The sequence below is a fragment of the Pristis pectinata genome, chromosome 35 (assembly GCF_009764475.1).
Source record: "Pristis pectinata isolate sPriPec2 chromosome 35, sPriPec2.1.pri, whole genome shotgun sequence".
Taxonomy (NCBI): domain Eukaryota; kingdom Metazoa; phylum Chordata; class Chondrichthyes; order Rhinopristiformes; family Pristidae; genus Pristis; species Pristis pectinata.
The window spans coordinates 10,144,200-10,163,728 of record NC_067439.1 but is presented as its reverse complement, the minus strand read 5'-3'; the positions used below and the strand labels follow the sequence as shown (position 1 = coordinate 10,163,728).

Below are 19,529 nucleotides of genomic sequence, written 5' to 3'. Positions count from 1 at the left end.
AGATTGGGAAACTACTTTAGAAGATAGAACAGTAAATGACTAACTTTTACAGATTACCTTTTGAAGATTTAATACATAGCTTGCAAGTGATATTTTCATTTAAGGCAAAAAATAACAGAAAATGTGGTCTAGCTGCAGCTATCAAGAGAGACGAGCTGACACCCACCCACTTGGGATTACGTGTTGGACCCAGGGTCTGACACCTTCCTGGTAACAGGTGAATGTAATGCGAACCAGTTGTTTGAAAATGGAGTGGAAGGTATTACACAGAGCAGTCCCACACAATACTCTCCACCCGAGATGTTTAACCCTGATCCACAGATCGAAGTCAAAGTCGAGTTTATTGTCACATGCACAAGTCCATGTGTGCACAGGTGCAATGAAAAACTTACCTGCAGCAGCATCACAAGCACAGAGCATCAGATACACAACATTCACAAGGAAAACATAAATTATACAAGAAAGAACAGTTAGAACAAAAAAAAAATCCATTGTAGCACAAAGTGTTGCTATACTGAGGTAGTGATCCCAGGCAGTGAGGCCAGGACAAATCAGGGCTTCGTGTATACAAGGAATGTGCAAGCTTGCACCTGATCGTGGTCTTTGAAAGGGCTGTTCTGGCTGCATTTAAGCCCCATGCTGCTAATTTTTCTGTTCCCAGTGTGGAGGAGCAGTAGGTTGTTGGGAGGACCTCAACAGTCTGCTCCTGGGCCTGACCAAGGTGGCCACTCACAGGTCCAAGCTGTCATTTATTGCAGCGAGGGTAGTCTTCCTATCCCCACTGTCTGCCTCTCTCCTAAGCTTACATTCATGCCTAGGAGTCCCTGGAGAGGGTACCATGCAGTGTCCACTGATTCACTTGGGGTCTTCTGCAGCTGGTGGGCACTGGAGCATCTGCACTGCATCCTGGGCACTGAGGATATTTTTATTAAAAGCAACAAAAAAATTGTTATTTTGAAAAACAAAGAATATATGCAAATTGGAGACACGTGCATAAAGGCCATAGTAGGTCTGGAAAGAGTGAAGCTCATAACTATTGTTCTCCCAGCGTTCCCATGACTGCTGCACTTCTGTATTTTCATTTCTGGGGCTTGAATTTGGAGTTTAAGGTGGTTTTCACACTGGACCTGAGCAGTGCCCCCAAGTCTTTCACAACTTGTGAAGTGAACTTTCAATCCTTCAAACAACAAATAAATCCTTTTTTTTTAGAAAAGACTATTTATTTAGTTATGTACAATGGACACATCAACATAATGTTTTAAAAAATTAATTTACATGGAGTAATAAATTTCTGGTAAAAAAACTCTTCATTACACAGTATACAGTTCTACTGCACAGAGCAGTCACACATGGAAACAATGGGTCTAGTGCTGTGTAATAGAGGAGGCACGGTACAGGATAGAGAGGAAAGTGAGGGCAGGAGGGAGAGGGAGAGCGAGAGCGCGAAAATGAAAATCAGGATGCAGCCCTGAGAATAGAGGCAGAAGATAAAAGCACACAGTCGAGCCAGGAGGGAGAGAAAGAGAACTTGTTTGCTTTGGGCAAATCGCAAGTACTAAATCACTGCAGCCGACCTTACTATTTAGCAGATCACAACATTGATTAATTTTTCTGAATTACACCATGGTTAGATCCTGACTTTGTGTGGTAGAGTAACATGGAGTAACATGGGTGAAATCAAATCAGCAGCCATGTTACATTCCCCCAACAAAGGGGTACGTGTCCACAGAGGGCACCCCTCAATGAAGTACACTGGCATCATTTATGCACCTCACCTCAATGGGTAGCTTTCTCTGTGCAAGTTGAAGGGAGGAGGAGGAGGCCTCAGTCCAGTGACATCACTGGAGAGATCTTTGTAAAAAACAAAATCACACAATTCCCTGTTTAATTTAGAATTTTCAATAACCTGAGCAAGACACAACCCACAAGGTCATTAGTTGGAAGTCATTGAGCCACACAGCCAACTGCTGGTGATCAAGAGAGGGAATATTCACCCAACATCAGCACCCAGACCGGCAACAAACTCTGTAGGGGTTGGTCACCAGGCCCAAGATATTCCAGACTGTGTGGGCTCCCTCTGATGCCAAACAGGGTCAAGACCCAAGCGGTATCATTGCTCAGCAGCCAACACAGCACTTGGGAAGATTTGACAAAAAGTATTCCAATTTGCAGTAGTAAATGCAACAACCGGGGATTGAACCAATGCTTGGAAAGAACCAGGATCGATTTAAAGTATGTGTCCCAGCCCACAGCAACAGTTAGTATGCTGGGGATAGGTTAATTAGTGGACCATCAATACCCATTACAGCAAGTAATTAGGAAGGCAAAAAGGACATTGGCTTTTATCGCAAGGAGTACAAAAGTAGAGAATCTTACTGCAAGTATACAGGGCATTGAGACCACACACACACACAAAAACAGAAAATGCTGGAAACACTCAGCAGGTCAGGCAGCATCTGTGGAAAGAGAAACAGAATTAAAATTTCAGTTCGAAGATCATCATCAGAACTGGAACACAGAGAATAAAGTTAGTTATAAAGTTTTTAGTTTCAGTTAAAACCAACTTATTTTTCTGTATCCAAATTCTGATGAAGAGTCTTCAACCTGAAACATGAACTTTGTTTCTCTCTCAGCAGATACTACCTGACCTGATGAGTGTTTCCTGCATTTTCTCATTTTTTCCTTTTCCAGCATCTGCATTTTGTTTTATTTTCATCGATGAGACTGCACGTGGAGTACTCCATACAGTTTTGCTTTCCCTTCCCAAGGAGGGATATACTTGTACTGGAGAAAGTTCAAGGAAGGTTGATTAGGTCGGTTCCTGGGACAAACAGGTTGTCTGATGAATAAAGAATGAGCAGATTGGGCCTATACCCATGGGAGTTCATAAATACGAGAGGCGTATTAATGATACATACTAGATTCTGAGGAGGTTTGATAGGTTTAAGGATGAGAGGATATTTCACCTTGAGGAGAAACCTAGAACTGGAGTGGGGGGAGCATAATTTCAGAATAAGGAATCCCCCATTTAAGATGGAGATGAGGAGGAAATCCTTCTCTCAGGATTATGAATCGGGAATTCCCTATCCAAGAGAGAGCTGTGATGGTCAAAGACCGTAGAGGCGGAGACTGACGAACTTTTGAACCGGAGTTGAGGGTTATGGCAGTCAGACAGGGTGGTGGAACCGAGTCCAAGATCAGACAAGCCATGATCTTACCAAATAACAGAGCAGATTAGATGGGCCAGATGGCCTATACTTGTTGTTATTTCTTATCTGTATGGACAGGCATAGAGTCCCGTGCAGCAGAGGTGGAGTTGGGACCTCTGTGAAGCAGATGTGTTTGGCAGGAGGATCTTGCACACGAGGAAGATGGTCTCACAGACGAGAGGCATCAGGAGGAAGGTGCGGTGGATCCCTGTGCCCAGTCAACGTCCACTCCCTGGGGCGGTGCCTGCGCACCACTCAGTACTCCACCCCGTAGCGGTCAAAGTTGCGGAGGATGATGTTGAGCTGCAGGTGGACGCTGCCCATAGCCACAGTGTGGAGCCGGTAGCGGTCAGCCCCAGTGTAAATCAGGTCACTGTGTTTCAGCTGGGGACCGCCGCCAACAAACATCTGGGACAGCTGTTCCTGCCAGGTGCCCAGGGGCCGCCAGGTGACGCAGTCTATCTGGTGGAAGCCAGGGCTGCTGGGGATGTGGCAGAAACCGTACCCGTAGAGCTCGCTCCGGCCGAAGGAGTCCTGGTGCCAGACCTGCAGGAAAAGCTTGGGCCAGCCTGAGGCAGGCACGAGGCAGAGAGGGCAACAGGGTCAGTTTGCTGCCCATGGCGAGGGTTCCTCCTTTCTCCTGTTGTTGCTCCCGCCCCTCCTAAAGGTACCAACCGCCGCTGAGACACAGAACCTCAGGCACGCTCTTCCCCACTCACTCATAACAATGGTGCAGTCAGCTATTCAACCACAAAAAGGAGGCACCCTAGCCCAATCACTACCCTCTCCTATCACACATCTGGTACAAGAGATGTGCACAGAAAACTTTGACTGCTTTTAGGGAAGGGTGTGGGCATCCAGCTGTAATGCTCTCTATGCTTATAGGGAAGTCAGCACCCACAATACAACACCCCTTGCCCACCACCCCACCCCCACCATTGGCTCACCACCTGGAACATTCCCTAATTAATAGGCAGTCTATTCTTAAATTTTAAATCTAATTGATAACCAATGGTACTGAAGGACAAGATGCATAGTTGGAATTAGGTCACAGATCAATCATGATCTTGTTAAAAGGCAGAATAGGCTTCAAAAGCTAAATGACCTCCTTCCATCACTGTGTTCCAACACAGAGCCAGTGCGATGGTGATCAGGAACAGAACCCCAGACTGGTTTTCTAACCCAGGGAACCAAGCCAACTGTAACAGGCTGCAAACTACTAAATTCTTCCAGATGTAAACAAGTTAGAAGACAGGTGGAGAGAAATCATTTCAAGTGGTGACAGAGTCTAGGAACAGGAGGTAGAGTTGAAATATTAGAGGCAGGTCCTTCAGGAGTGAAATTAGGAAACACCCAGTTGGAAACACTTGGCTAATTTTAAACCTAAGATTGGGAGATTTTGTCAACCAACTGGAATTAAGGGGTTTGGACCAAAGGTGTTAGGTGTAGACCAGGGAAGATTTCACTGAACTATAGAACGGGCCCAAAGTACTGATGGTCTTCCAGTGGTTCTTATGTAAGACAGATTACCACCAGACAGGCGCCATACATCAGAATGTTAAGCATTGGGCAACTTCTAGACCAGAGCTTCAGCTGATCAGATCCCAGCAGAGGGGGAAAAGTAATAAGAACACAGTTTTTTTTCCAAAAAGCCAGGGATTTGAAGGAAGGATGTATGGGAGGGATTCTGGATTTTACGTGAGGAGTTGCTGTGATCTGGAATATGCTGTCTGACTGGGCAGAGGAAGCAGATTCAATAACATTTCCAAAGGGGGAACTGAATCTCGGCTTAAAATGGGAACGTATGCAGAGGTCAGGGAAAAGAGTGGGGAACGGGATTTGTGGGTTCTTTAAAAGAGTTGGCACGACTGTGACAGGCCCAATGGCCTCCAGCTCACTGTGCAATGCTTTGAGACACGTGGAGCATTTTTCCTCATTATTTGCCACAAGGTTTCCCCTTCCAAACTGCAAGCTTCTTCCCTCTGTTCCTTCCTTCTCCCTGACAACTCTCCCTCCCATTCTCTCCTCTCCCCTAATAGTTCTGACAAGCAGAAAGACCTAAACTTCAAAACTTACAACTCAGTAAAAGCTTCACTTGTTTTGTCTTTCCCAATTAACTTTTTCCTCTCTGCTCGTTTTGTTCTGTCAGAATTGGAAACAAAAGAGCAGCAATAATTGCAAACTTTCTCTCAGGCCTTTCTAAACAACAGCTCATTAACCTCTGTTCAATTACATAATGCAATGAGTTTAATTGAACCTCTTTTAGAAAATTCAACAAACTATGAGACACTGGAAGTGTGAGGGGAATAGATAAAAACTTCCACGCAGATTGCTGCATTTGACACTGCAGTGCTACTAAAAAGCTGTGAGTCTGATGTTGTTTTAATTGTCCAATTAGTCCGTTTGACCCAAATTTGAGCACAATTCAATCCTGAGAATGGTTAGATTCCTGGGCACCGAGGAAATCGAGTGGAATGGTTAAATTAAATTAAAGTTCACCCCCTTAAGGCTGATGTGAGAGGAATTTTTTCCCTCAAAAGGTCTATAAGTCTTTGGAATTCTCCATCCCCAAGGACTGTAGAGATCAGATCACTGAATTTATTTGTGGCCAAGATAGACTGTTAGTCTCTGGTGGACTTGAGAGTGACAGGGAATAGAGAGCAAAGTGGAGCAGAGGCCAAGTCCAGATCAGCCATGAATCTGGACCCAAGTAGAAAAGAGAAAGTTAAGGGGAAATTTTTATTTCTCATTTTTTTTTAAATGAAATATGAACCCTATCAAGTCTCTGCCAGTTCTCAGAACAATCCCATCTCCCCACTTGTTTCCCTGCAACCTTTTCACTCTCACATGTCCACCTGGGTTCTCCTACCAACCAGCACATCTTTGCAAGCACCTGGGGGAAACCCATGCGGTCACAGGGAGAACATGCAAACTCCACACAGGGTCAGCATCAAACCTGGGTCGCTGGAGCAGTGAGGCAGCAGCACTACCCTGCTGTGCCACTGCGCTGCCCTAACAGTGACATACAAATTATGAAGGGCGTAAATACAGAGAATGAGTTTCCAATGGTCAGTGATCCAAGGACACAAATTCAATTGTCCATAGAACCAAAGGGGTGAAGGGCGGGGAATTTGTTTGGCAGTGAGTTATGGTCAAGAATCCACTGCCTGAAATGAATTCCATGTGAACTTTTAAAGTGGGATTGGAGGAATACCTCAGAGGCAGGGGAAAACCTAATAAGGGTGTACAAAATTATGGGCAGCATAGATAGGGGAGATGGTAGGAAATGTTTCCCCATAGCAGAGGTGCCTAAAACCAGAGGGCATAGGGTTAGGGTAAGGTGTAGGAGGTTTAGAAAGGATCTGAGGAAGAACTTTCCCAACCAGAGGGCAACTGGAATCTGGAACTCACCGCCTGAGGGGGTGGTGGAGGCAGACACACTCACAATAATTGACAATAACTAGACGAACAGTTAAATTGCCTAGATGGTTACAGAACAAGTGCCGGTAAACGGGATTAGTATAGGTAAGTACTTGATAGTTGGTGTGGATAAGGTGAGCCGAAGGATCTGTGTCTGCACTGTGTGACTATGACTCTACAACTGGGGCATGGGTAGAAAGAAGGGCTGTGGGACCAAAGGGCCACTTATTATGGGCTGAATAGCCACCTTGCATGCTCTCTGCTAATCCCAGAGTTGACAAAATACGAACACAATTCAGCTTGAAAAAACCTACCTTGGAGCCCTTTGGTTGCATAGTGCACATCAATAGGATGGGACCAGTAAGTCATCTCCTTGATTACTGGGTTGTCCACCTGTGTTTGTCCTTCCTTTAAACCAGACAGGAGCTTCCAAGCACACCCTACAGGGGGAAAGAAATCAATCATAAATACAGCACTCAGAATTTGGACTAGGTTACTGCTAACACAGGGATTGTCACAGAGAGAAAAAAAAACAGAAAGCATCTACTTGGCCTTTTACTATCCTGTTAATAGAACCATAGAATCCTACAACACAAGAAACAGGCCCTTGTGTGCATACTGACCATTAAGTAACACGTTTATACTAATCCAATTGACCGGCACTTGGTCCGCAAACTTCTAAGTCTTTGTGATTCAAGTACTCATCCAGATACTTTTTAAACGTTATGAGATTATCTGCCCCCACCACCTTTTCAGGCAGTGTGTCCAGATTGCAATCACCCTCTGGGTGAAAAAAAATTTCCTCAGATCCCCTCTTATGCCTCACCTTAAACCATGATTTTCGACATCTCTATTATGAGGAAATGTTTCTCTCTATCCACCCTATCGATACCTCTCCTAATTTTGTACACCTCTATTGGGTCCCCTCCTCAGCCTCCACTGCTCCAGACCCAGCCTATCTAGTCTTCGTCCCAGGCAACATCCTGGTGAATCTCCTCTGCACCCCCTCCAGTGCATTCATGTCCTTCCTGTAGCAAAGTGGCCAGAACTGCGCACAATATTCCAACTGTGACCTAATCAAAGTTTTAAGTTGTACCATGACCTCCAAGCTTTTATATTCTATGCCCAGGCTAATGAAGGCCAGCAACCTGCAAGCGTTATTGACCACCTTATGTATTTGTGGACCCAGGTCACTTTGTTCCTCAATACTCTAGGACCCTACCTTTCACGGTATATGTCGTACCCTTAGTAGACCTCCTAAAGTGCATCGCCTCACACTTATCAGGCCTAAGTTCCTTCTGCCACTGCTCTGCCCATTTTATCAATGATCAATTCCTGTAACCAAAGACTACCCTCCTATCGACACCACCCATTTGTGTCATCTGCAAATTTACTACTCATGTCTCCTACGTTCATATCCAAATCATTATTTTCAATGACCAACAGTAATGATTCCAGCACCAATCCCTGTAATACACCACTGATTACAAGCCTCTGATCACAAAAGCAACCTTCCATCACTCCAGTCTCCGATTACAAAGCCAACTTTGGTTCCAATTTGCCAAAGACTTCACTGAAGTCCATGCAGACAACAACAACTGCATTGCCCCCATCAATATATTTAGTTACTTTTGCAAAACAAAAACTCAAATTAGTCTGACAGAATTTCCCACCAAAGTCATACTGACGATCCCTGATCGTTCCCTGCCTTTACAAGTGTAGATTAATCTTGTCCCCCAGAGTATTTTCCAATAACTTCCAATGATGCTGAATCACGATGAGGATCATTTCGCAGTTTGTATGCCACACACCCAGACTGTGGGAAAGATCCAAAGCTGAACAATTCTCCCAAGAATTGCTGCATTCCTCATAGGATGTGCCTCAAATGACAGTACTTATGTGCTACATCCCAGAGTATTCACTTCTGCAGGGGTCTTAATTTGCATTTTAATGAAAACCATCGTTAACTGCTTCCAGCTTCTCCAAGGAAGCCTGCGTTATAGATCGGCACCATGCACAACAAAGTACTATTTCTGCAGAATAGTTTTGAGCTTGCTCGGCTTCAGGCACGGACACATCCCATCTCTGCAGTAGGTGAAACAACTTGTCAGTACAGTTCTAGTCCCTCCAAATTCCTAAAAATAATCACCATCATCTCTCAAGCCACTCTTTACGGTTGAAAGCTTGGCCAAGTCATAAAATCTTTGCTCAAAATACGGTTGCTGCATTCCCTTAAACAAAAGATACTTGTCAAGTAGCTTAATAATTAAACTGCTGTAGCCCAAGGTGCAGACTGCAGAGAACTAATAGGTTACATTTATATAGTCCTAAGTCTTGAGAAACAACCCAAAGCAGGTTGCAGTGAAATAATTACTCTCAAATGTAATCCTTTCTACCTGAACAAAGACGGCAGCTATTTTTGCACACAGCAAGATCTCACAAACAATAACTGGATGCAAACTCTTTTCTCTAATTTGTTGATTCAATCCTAGTCATGAGGGAGCATTAATCAAAAATTTGACAATGCTAATAAGAAAACCAGGTGAGAAAATGCACACTCAGAAAGTACTCCACCAGCATCTAAAGAGAACACCACCACCTGCAAATTACTCTCCAAGCCACACACCATCCTGACTTGGAAATATATCAGCATTCCTTCATCATTGCTGGGTCAAAATCCTGGCACTCTCTCCCTAACATTATTGTGGGTGTAGCCACACCTTAAGGATTGCAGCGGTTCAAGAAGGCAGTTCACCAGCATCTTCTCAAGGGCGTGGGGGGGGAGGAGAGGGGAGAGGGGGGGGGGGGAGGAGAGGGGAGGGGGGGGGGGGGGAGGAGAGGGGAGGGGGGGGGGGGGGGAGGAGAGGGGAGAGGGGGGGGGGAGGAGAGGAGGGGGGGGGGAGAGAGGAGAGGAGGGGGGGGGAGAGAGGAGAGGAGGGGGGGGGAGAGAGGAGAGGGGGGGGGGGAGAGAGGAGAGGGGGGGGGGAGAGAGGAGGAGAGGGGGGGGAGAGAGGAGAGGGGGGGGAGAGAGGATGGAGGGGGGGGGAGAGAGGATGGAGGGGGGGGAGAGAGGATGGAGGGGGGGGAGAGAGGATGGAGGGGGGGAGCGAGGAGAGGGGGGGAGAGAGGAGGGGGGGAGAGAGGAGGGGGGGGGGGAGAGAGGAGGGGGGGGGGAGAGAGGAGGGGGGGGGGGAGAGAGGAGGGGGGGGGAGAGATGGGGGGGGGGGAGAGAGGAGGGGGGGGGAGAGAGCGGGGGGGGGAGAGAGGAGAGGGGGGGGGGAGAGAGGAGAGGGGGGGGGGGAGAGAGGAGAGGGGGGGGGGAGAGAGGAGAGGGGGGGGGGAGAGAGGAGAGGGGGGGGGAGAGAGGATCGGGGGGGGGGAGAGAGGAGAGGGGGGGGGGAGAGAGGAGAGGGGGGGGGAGAGAGAGAGAGGGGGGGGGAGAGAGGAGAGGGGGGGGGAGAGAGGAGAGGGGGGGGGAGAGAGGGAGAGGGGGGGGGAGAGAGGAGAGGGGGGGGAGAGAGGAGAGGGGGGGGGAGAGAGGAGAGGGGGGGGGAGAGAGGAGGGGGGGGGAGAGAGGAGAGGGGGGGGAGAGAGGAGAGGGGGGGGGAGAGAGGAGAGGGGGGGGGGAGAGAGGAGAGGGGGGGGGGGAGAGAGGAGAGGGGGGGGAGAGAGGAGAGGGGGGGGGGAGAGAGGAGAGGGGGGGGGGAGAGAGGAGAGGGGGGGGGAGAGAGGAGAGGGGGGGGGGGAGAGAGGAGAGGGGGGGGGGAGAGAGGAGAGGGGGGGGGAGAGAGGAGAGGGGGGGGGAGAGAGGAGAGGGGGGGGGGAGAGAGGAGAGGGGGGGGGAGAGAGGAGAGGGGGGGGGAGAGAGGAGAGGGGGGGGGGAGAGAGAGGAGAGGGGGGGGGGAGAGAGGAGAGGGGGGGGGGAGAGAGGAGAGGGGGGGGGAGAGAGGAGAGGGGGGGGGAGAGAGGAGAGGGGGGGGGAGAGAGGAGAGGGGGGGGGGAGAGAGGAGAGGGGGGGGGAGAGAGGAGAGGGGTGGGGGAGAGAGGAGAGGGGGGGGAGAGAGGAGAGGGGGGGGGGAGAGAGGAGAGGGGGGGGGGAGAGAGGAGAGGGGGGGGGAGAGAGGAGAGGGGGGGGGGAGAGAGGAGAGGGGGGGGGAGAGAGGAGAGGGGGGGGGAGAGAGGAGAGGGGGGGAGAGAGGAGAGGGGGGGGAGAGAGGAGAGGGGGGGGGAGAGAGGAGAGGGGGGGGGGAGAGAGGAGAGGGGGGGGGGAGAGAGAGGAGAGGGGGGGGGGAGAGAGAGGAGAGGGGGGGGGGAGAGAGGGGAGGGGGGGGGGGGAGAGGAGAGGGGGGGGGAGAGAGGAGAGGGGGGGGAGAGAGGAGAGGGGGGGGGAGAGAGGAGAGGGGGGGGGGGGAGAGAGGAGAGGGGGGGGGGAGAGAGGAGAGGGGGGGGGAGAGAGGAGAGGGGGGGGGGAGAGAGGAGAGGGGGGGGAGAGAGGAGAGGGGGGGGGAGAGAGGAGAGGGGGGGGGAGAGAGGAGAGGGGGGGGGGAGAGAGGAGAGGGGGGGGGGGAGAGAGGAGAGGGGGGGGGGAGAGAGGAGAGGGGGGGGGGGAGAGAGGAGAGGGGGGGGGGAGAGAGGAGAGGGGGGGGGGAGAGAGGAGAGGGGGGGGGAGAGAGGAGAGGGGGGGGGAGAGAGGAGAGGGGGGGGGAGAGAGGAGAGGGGGGGGGAGAGAGGAGAGGGGGGGGGGAGAGAGGAGAGGGGGGGGGAGAGAGGAGAGGGGGGGGGGAGAGAGGAGAGGGGGGGGGAGAGAGGAGGGGGGGGGGAGAGAGGAGAGGGGGGGGAGAGAGGAGAGGGGGGGGGGAGAGAGGAGAGGGGGGGGGAGAGAGGAGAGGGGGGGGGAGAGAGGAGAGGGGGGGGGGAGAGAGAGAGAGAGGGGGGGGGAGAGAGGAGAGGGGGGGGGGAGAGAGGAGAGGGGGGGGGGAGAGAGGAGAGGGGGGGGGGAGAGAGGAGAGGGGGGGGAGAGAGGAGAGGGGGGGGGGGAGAGGGAGAGGAGAGGGGGGGGGAGAGAGGAGAGGGGGGGGGGAGAGAGGAGAGGGGGGGGGGAGAGAGGAGAGGGGGGGGGGAGAGAGGAGAGGGGGGGGGAGAGAGGAGAGGGGGGGGGGAGAGAGGAGAGGGGGGGGGAGAGAGGAGAGGGGGGGGGGAGAGAGGAGAGGGGGGGGGGGGAGAGAGGAGAGGGGGGGGGGAGAGAGGAGAGGGGGGGGGGGGAGAGAGGAGAGGGGGGGGGAGAGAGGAGAGGGGGGGGGGAGAGAGGAGAGGGGGGGGGGATGAGAGGAGAGGGGGGGGGAGAGAGGAGAGGGGGGGGAGAGAGGAGAGGGGGGGGAGAGAGGAGAGGGGGGGGAGAGAGGAGAGGGGGGGGGGAGAGAGGAGAGGGGGGGGAGAGAGGAGAGGGGGGGGAGAGAGGAGAGGGGGGGGGAGAGAGGAGAGGGGGGGGGGAGAGAGGAGAGGGGGGGGGAGAGAGGAGAGGGGGGGGGGAGAGAGGAGAGGGGGGGGGGAGAGAGGAGAGGGGGGGAGAGAGGAGAGGGGGGGGGAGAGAGGAGAGGGGGGGGAGAGAGGAGAGGGGGGGGAGAGAGGAGAGGGGGGTGGAAGAGAGGAGAGGGGGGGGAGAGAGGAGAGGGTGGGGAGAGAGGAGAGGGGGGGGAGAGAGGAGGGGGGGGGGAGAGAGGAGAGGGGGGGGAGAGAGGAGAGGGGGGGGAGAGAGGAGAGGGGGGGGGAGAGAGGAGAGGGGGGGGACGAGAGGAGAGGGGGGGGGAGAGAGGAGAGGGGGGGAGAGAGGAGAGGGGGGGGAGAGAGGAGAGGGGGGGGGAGAGAGGAGAGGGGGGGGGAGAGAGGAGAGGGGGGGGGAGAGAGGAGAGGGGGGGGAGAGAGGAGAGGGGGGGGAGAGAGGAGAGGGGGGGGAGAGAGGAGGGGGGGGAGAGAGGAGGGGGGGAGAGAGGAGGGGGGGGGAGAGAGGAGGGGGGGGGAGAGAGGAGGGGGGGGAGAGAGGAGGGGGGGGAGAGAGGAGGGGGGGGAGAGAGGAGGGGGGGGGAGAGAGGAGGGGGGGGAGAGAGGAGGGGGGGGAGAGAGGAGGGGGGGGAGAGAGGAGGGGGGGGAGAGAGGAGGGGGGGGGGAGAGAGGAGGGGGGGGAGAGAGGAGGGGGGGGAGAGAGGAGGGGGGGGGAGAGAGGAGGGGGGGGAGAGAGGAGGGGGGGGGGAGAGGAGGGGGGGGGGAGAGGAGGGGGGGGGGAGAGGAGGGGGGGGGGAGAGAGGAGAGGGGGGGGAGGAGGTGGGGAGAGAGGAGAGGGGGGGTGCGATTAAATGCAGCCACTGAATGACAGGTTAACTTCCCACTTTGGGAAGTTTTTTAGAAATGCACAGAACTAAATCATGTTTTGGATAGGCCTGCCTAGGCCAGAGGTGGTAAAGTGAAGGATAATCCTGACACTGGGCCACATGGGAGACATTAAGGCCCATGACTGAAAGACTGGTTAAAGAAGTAAGCTCTAAGAGGGAAGAGGGGTAGTGAGCTGGAAAATTCTACAATGTAGCTCCTCTTATCCCAGCTATATTCTACCTTTCCAGCTATTTCTCCAATCCTGCTTTAAATGTTCTCAATTAATTTACTTCAGGCAGCAGATTCCAGACCATAATTGTCAAACAAATTCCCTGCTTCTCCCTGTTCCTTTGCCAATTAAGTGGAAGCTGGTTCTCCCTATATCTGTATGTCACTGTTAACTTTCTTCATTCTAAGGAGAACAACCCCAGTTCTGACACAGGTCATTCCAGTAAGTTTTCTCTACACTCTGAACTTCCCACCTCTCCAAAAGTTGCTTCTGGATGGTCCCTTCACTGTGTTTGATGGGACGATTCAGGCAGTTAGAATTGGAGTGCAGTTCTTGAGGTGGTCTGCTGCAGAAATGGGGGAAAATTGAGAGGAGGAGGTTCTGAAGGAACTAGAACACCCAGTTGAGAAATATAAATGTAATGCAAAGCACGCTGCAAAGCCTAACGTCAGTGACTGCACTTCCAAAGGCATTTCATTGACAGTAAGAAGCTTTCAGGTGCCCGAAAATTGTAAGAGCCCATAAGAAATGAAATTATCGTCTTTATCAATAAATGTTTATCAATAAATTTATCAATAAATAAATAAGTTTTTCAATAAATCCTGCTTGCATCAACACTAAACTGCATTCCATAACATCCACCGACCCCAATGAAAGCCTCACCTGTGTGTAGTCCCCATTTGCAGAAGAGGCTGTGCTGAGGGAAGCCACTTGCTCCGACGATCTGTCCAATGATGTGCAGCTCAGCCATCCTCCTGCACAAAAGCAACATTGGTCTTTTAAACACAGCCCACGCTCAGCCCGATAGAACACTGCTGCGTGGATCCACTGGTCCCAGGTCAGATGTTTCAGGGTATTTCACCTTGGAAAATTACCCCGAATTGAATTTTGACAAATCTATTTTTTCCCAAATTAAAGAACCCTCCTACTTCTAAAACTTCTATGACCAACAAGGAATAATTTCCTCTTGCTGAATGGGTGAAGCTACAACACTTGTGAACCTCCACACTCTTCAAGGCAAAGTGAGCCACTGAATTGGAATCCTATCATTTGCTGAAACATCCACTCCCTCCACTTTCTGGGCACTCTGGAAAGAGTATATACTCTCCATAGAATGCACTGCAGCAAATTGTGAAAGCTTCTTCGATGTCAGGGGTAGGTTTTTTTACTCGGAGGGTGGTGAGTGCGTGGAATGGGCTACCTGCAACGGTGGTGGAGGCGGATACAATAGGATCTTCTAGGAGACTTTTGGATAGGTACATGGAACTGAGAAAAATAGAGGGCTATGGGTAAGCCTAGTAATTTCTAAGGTAGGGACATGTTCGGCACAGCTTTGTGGGCCAAAAGGCCTGAATTGTGCTGTAGTTTTCTATGTTCTATGTTCAAACACTAAAGGAATATGACTGTTTAGTTCCCACTCTTTAAAAGGTAGAGGTGCGAATTAGCTCAGCAAGAACATCAGTCTTTGATCACCATTGCTTAGATTTAAGGGCACACAGGCTGCAGAAGCTCTCCTCTCCGCACAAGCCATGACTGTGAGGCATGTGCAGCAATGCAAGTTTGAGGGCTTTTGCTCATCAAACACACACACACACACACACACACACAGGCCACGATCTGGAACTCACTGCCTATGTGTCTGGTTGAACAGTTGGGGCTTTTAAAAAGGAGATGAACAAGCTGTTGAGTAAAATAGTTTGCAGGGTTATTGGAAAACAGCAGTGAGGTGGAACTGAAAAGATTGCTCTGTCAGTAAACAATATGGATTCAATGAACTAAATGCCCTATTTCTATGGCATAACGGTTCTTTGATTCAATGATATTTTTCATATAGTTGTACATTCTTAAAGTGCTTAATAACTTTTGGTGAGCACTCACACCTCCTTCCCCATGTAGGTTTCAACAATCCAGCATAAAACAGATTCAACCCACTTCTGTAATAAAAGCAGAGAATGCTGAAAATGCTCAGCTGGTTGGGCAGCATGTGAGGAGAAGAAAATCAGATGTAATCTTTCAGGTCAATTGTCCTTCACCAACTCACCCCTAACCAGCTTGTGTGGAGAGGAGAGCTTCTGCAGCCTGTGTGCCCTTAAATCTAAGCGATGGTGATCAAAGACTGATGTTCTGGCTGAGCTAATTCGCACCTCTACCTTTTAAAGAGTGGGAACTAAACAGTCATATTCCTTTAGTGTTTGAACATAGCACAAATTACTTTCATAAACAATGTTAATTAGATCGATCCTTCATGGAAATGTTTGATGAGGACAATGTAGAGGCAGCTTTACTCTACATCTAACCCAAGCTGTACATGGTCTACAACTGTTTGATAGAACAGTTAAGAAGAATCTTCCTGCTTCTTATTTTCTTTATACTCAGGGCTCCATTTTGTGAGTTTTTGTTTTGTTTTAAAATAACTTACTAAAATCAACAGATGAAACACATTCAAATCTTGTCCTTGGCATTCATAGAACATAAAACAGTACAACACAGGAAAAGGCCCTTCGGCCCACGAAGTCCCGAGTACGATGCAAAATAAAGAAACAGAAATACAAGCCAGCTGCTGCAGCACCCATAGTTTGCAGAAGACCTCAAGCAAACCAGTAGACATTGTGTCCTCCACCAGAGACATCCAGGCACCTTCTTAACCTCAGAAGAGAGGAAGGACAGGCAACGGGGATGGACAGATCCTCCAACACACCATTGCCTGGACCTGTGAATGGCCAACATGGCCTGAGCCAGAAGTCCCTGGACTGGCCCGTCTCTTCCATTGGGTGCCCAAAGATCAGGAGCCAAGGGCTGACATGCAGCCAGGACTAGAGTAAAACCCCCCCCCTTAAATATTCAAAGAGACTGCAATCTCCCAAAACCCACATATATGGATCATGGATTTACCTTGGAGTGCCTGATCTCAGGACAGCTTTGTACAACACTCTCCATCCCAGATCCCCAGTGTGAAGAGGGAGGACTGCCAGAGAGAGACATCCCCTGAAGTGCTCCCTCCCCCATTCACCCACAACGTTGGCCCTCTCTATAACAGAGCATCCTCCAAGATGGTGCGTGCTGGCGACTTATTTCTTCCCCAAGAGACATCAGCATCGGCTTCAGGACATCACGCAGGTATCAGTGACTAACGTCATTCGCGATGCTCCACAGGGAGTTGCCCGTCTTTTACCACGATCAATTCGGAGCCTAGTTCATGATCGCCTCCAGTCAGTGCTCCCCTGCCGGTGCAGGGAGGTATGCTGGCTGCCCGCCCGTGCAGCAGGATGCAGGGACTGATCGGACAGTGGAGGAGTGAGCTATACACCACTTGGGCTTGTAGCTAAAGCCCCTGGCAGTCCTGTCACAATGGAATTTGAGAGGGCTCAGGGGTGTGGGACAATCCCAACCAGACTGATCCCTGCTCAGCCGGAAATGCTCATTGGGCACAGGCTCTGAAACCTTCCTGGGGAGCCGGTCCAACACAACACAAGCTGTCTCTTGGGAATACGCTCCATGCCATTCCTGCACACTTTCCATTTCCTTGCCCTCATCTGCCGTCCTGATGTGGCAAGCCAGTCCTTCTGCCATTTGGTAGTGGGGGAAGTTCCCAGTGTTAGTTTCTCTATGTGGTAGCCCTCCCTTTTTACATTGGGGACCTGGAATGGAGAATCTTGCACAGAGCAGTGCTGTGCAACAGGTCTTCGTTGGTTCACAGACTCCCAGGCTGCTTGTCATTTCTTTGGCCCGGAGCAGTCAGTGTTCCACATTTACGTGGACTGTGAGAAATTGCTGCCCCGGTTTGAGTATTTGAAGGGTATACTCCTCAAGTTCTGGTTGTACTTCTGCCCCATTCTCCTAATATTTGGGCACCACCTGCAAGGGGAGGGGGGGGGGGGGGAAAAGTGGGTCAGTTAGAGGACCCTCTTGTCGTTTTGCTCCCATGTATGCCTGAGGCGTCCATTCACAGGTGCAGGCAACGGGGCTTCAAGGGGTCCACATGAGTCAATAACCTGTTCCCCTTCCAAGGATACGTCCACGCCTGGCTATCCATACAGAGGGAGCAGTGGTGTCCAATGGCTCTCTGGAGGCCTTCTGGGACCAGTGGGCACTGCAGGGGCTGAAGTGCATCCTGGACGGCGAAGATATGAATCTAAAATTGTTATCAGCATTGAAAATAAGTTATTATTTAAAATAAAAATCCATAGGCTCTGTGGGGAAGGGCCACAGTTCAGGCCCCTCCTGCCACTGCACACAAACTAGTTAAAGTGTGTGTAAAATAAACCAGGAACTAGTCACTTTATGTTTGTAAGTGGGTAAGTCATGGAAGTAACATTACTTGTTATAGAAATGTTGATTTTAACGTTCTGTATTTATATGTTTTTGGAAATTTCAAAGAAATATAAAACAATTAAAGATATAAAACAAACTGGGCCTGGGGGCGGGGCCACGAGCTGCCTGGCCCCGCCTCTCCGACTAATTGACAGGCTGAGCAACCAATAAGAGCACGCGGCTGGAGAAGCTCTTACCCGATCTACCAATCAGCACCGGAGGGCGGGGCTAGATCGCAGGCTCCGACGCTCCGCCCGTCGGTCTCTTCGCCCTGCTGCCGGTCGGGTTCCCGGTCTCACGCACACCGGCAGGGGATGGCGCCGGCGCCAATCTGATGCCGACCTACCACTGCCCCTCTCCCTCCTCCTTCTCCTCCTCTCCGCTACTTAAACCGCGGCTCCTTCCCCGCCGCCTGAAACCCGGACAACACAACAACCCCGTCAGTAATTGGCTAATAGCGCTTATGGCCTTAAACCAATAGGAACTGCTGGTAAATGGGGGTGCCAATCCGGCGCCTGGTGTGAGCCGCCTAGAGGCTGGGAGGAGGAATGTGTGGAAGCCCTGGCTGGAGGGCTCCCAAACTCGGGGCGTTCCAGTGCAAGGGCACGGTTGCAAAGCTGAAGTGTGCTTGTGCACGGCGAGATTCAACAATCTGTCTTTGCACAAAATACGCCTGCTAGTGATATATTGTCTCCATGCATTTAAACTCACAGATTATAAGGCTAACCAACCTCCCCTGCATGGACTCTGTCTACACTTCCCACTGCCTCTGGAAAGCAGCCAACATAATCAAAGCCCCTTCCCGCCCCTGTTATTCTCTCTTCCATCAGGCAGAAGATACAAAAGCTTGAAAACATGCACCACCAAGCTGAAGGACAGCTTCTATCCTGCTGTTATAAGACTCTGGAACGGACCTCTTGTACAATAAACTCTTGATCTCTCAGTCTACCTCGTCATGGTCCTTGCACCTTATTGTCTGCCTGCACTGAACTTTCTCTGTAACTCTAGCACTATATTCTGCATTCTGTTATTGTTCTTCCCTTTGTACTACCTCAATGTACTTACATTTAGAATGATCTGTCTGGATGGCGTTGCAAAACAAAGCTTTTCACTGTATCTCAGTACATGTGACAATAATAAACCAATTACCAATTGCCTTTTATGTTTGTACGTTTCCCACAGTGGGACCTTCTGATGCCTGGGCTGACCTCAGAACACAAGAACTCGGAGCAGAACTGGGCCACCTGGCTCCTGGAGCCTGCTCTGCCATTCTTCAGAACTGCTCCTGATCCATCTCTGCACTCTCCCCACATTCCTTGATTTCCTTAATATACAGAAATCTATCAACCTTGAATGAATTCAATGACCAAGCCTTCACAGCCCTCTGCGTAGAGAACTCCAAAGATCCCCATCCTCAAGGTGAAGAAATTTCACCTTGTCTCCTAAATAACTTCTTTATTCAGAGACTGTGATCCTTGGTTCTAGACACCTCAGCCAGGTTAAACATCCTTCCTGAATCCACCTTATCAAGCCATGCAGGAATTTTGTAAGTCTCAATAAGATCACATCTCATTCTTTCAAGCTCTAGAGAATACAAGACCAATGTTTCCACTTACAGCAAAGCTGTCTTCCCAGGAATTAGTTTTCTGAATCTTTGTAAGTCGGTAAATTGGTTTATTGTTGTCACGTGTACTGAGGTACAGTGAAAAACTTTGTTTTGCATGCCATCCATACAGATCATTTCATTGAGGTAGTACAAGGGAAAACAATAACAGAATGTAGAATAACATTTTTCAGCTACAGAGAAAGTGCAGTGCAGGCAGACAATAAGGTGCAAAGCCATGACGAGGTAGATTGTGAGGTCAAGGGTCCATCTTAGCGTACAAGAGGTCCATTCAATAATCTTACAACAGCAGGATAGAAGCTGTCCTTGAGCCTGGTGGTATGTGCGTTCAGACTTGTGCATCTTCTGCCTGATGGGAGAAGGGACAAGA

General features: G+C 50.6%; 1 protein-coding gene across 1 annotated transcript; it reads right to left on the bottom strand.

Moving 5' to 3' along the window:
• Positions 1 to 1,205: 1,205 nt before the first annotated feature.
• Positions 1,206 to 17,980, bottom strand: b9d2 (B9 domain containing 2). Its single transcript, XM_052044291.1, has 4 exons — positions 17,733 to 17,980; positions 13,888 to 13,979; positions 6,944 to 7,069; positions 1,206 to 3,778 (listed from the first exon to the last, which is right to left on the bottom strand). The coding sequence occupies exons 2-4, from the start codon at positions 13,973 to 13,975 to the stop codon at positions 3,465 to 3,467; spliced, it is 528 nt and encodes a 175-aa protein (XP_051900251.1). The 5' UTR covers positions 13,976 to 13,979; positions 17,733 to 17,980; the 3' UTR covers positions 1,206 to 3,464.
• Positions 17,981 to 19,529: the final 1,549 nt, after the last annotated feature.

Excerpts from the sequence above, each read along its gene's own strand:
- b9d2 (XM_052044291.1), bottom strand. The coding sequence starts at position 13,975 with ATGGCTGAGCTGCACATCATTGGACAGATCGTCGGAGCAAGTGGCTTC. Across the intron at positions 7,070-13,887 it reads CAAATGGGGACTACACACAG|GGTGTGCTTGGAAGCTCCTG; the intron begins GTGAGGCTTTCA and ends TTCCCCCTGTAG. Across the intron at positions 3,779-6,943 it reads TGCAACCAAAGGGCTCCAAG|GCTGGCCCAAGCTTTTCCTG; the intron begins GTAGGTTTTTTC and ends TGCCTGCCTCAG.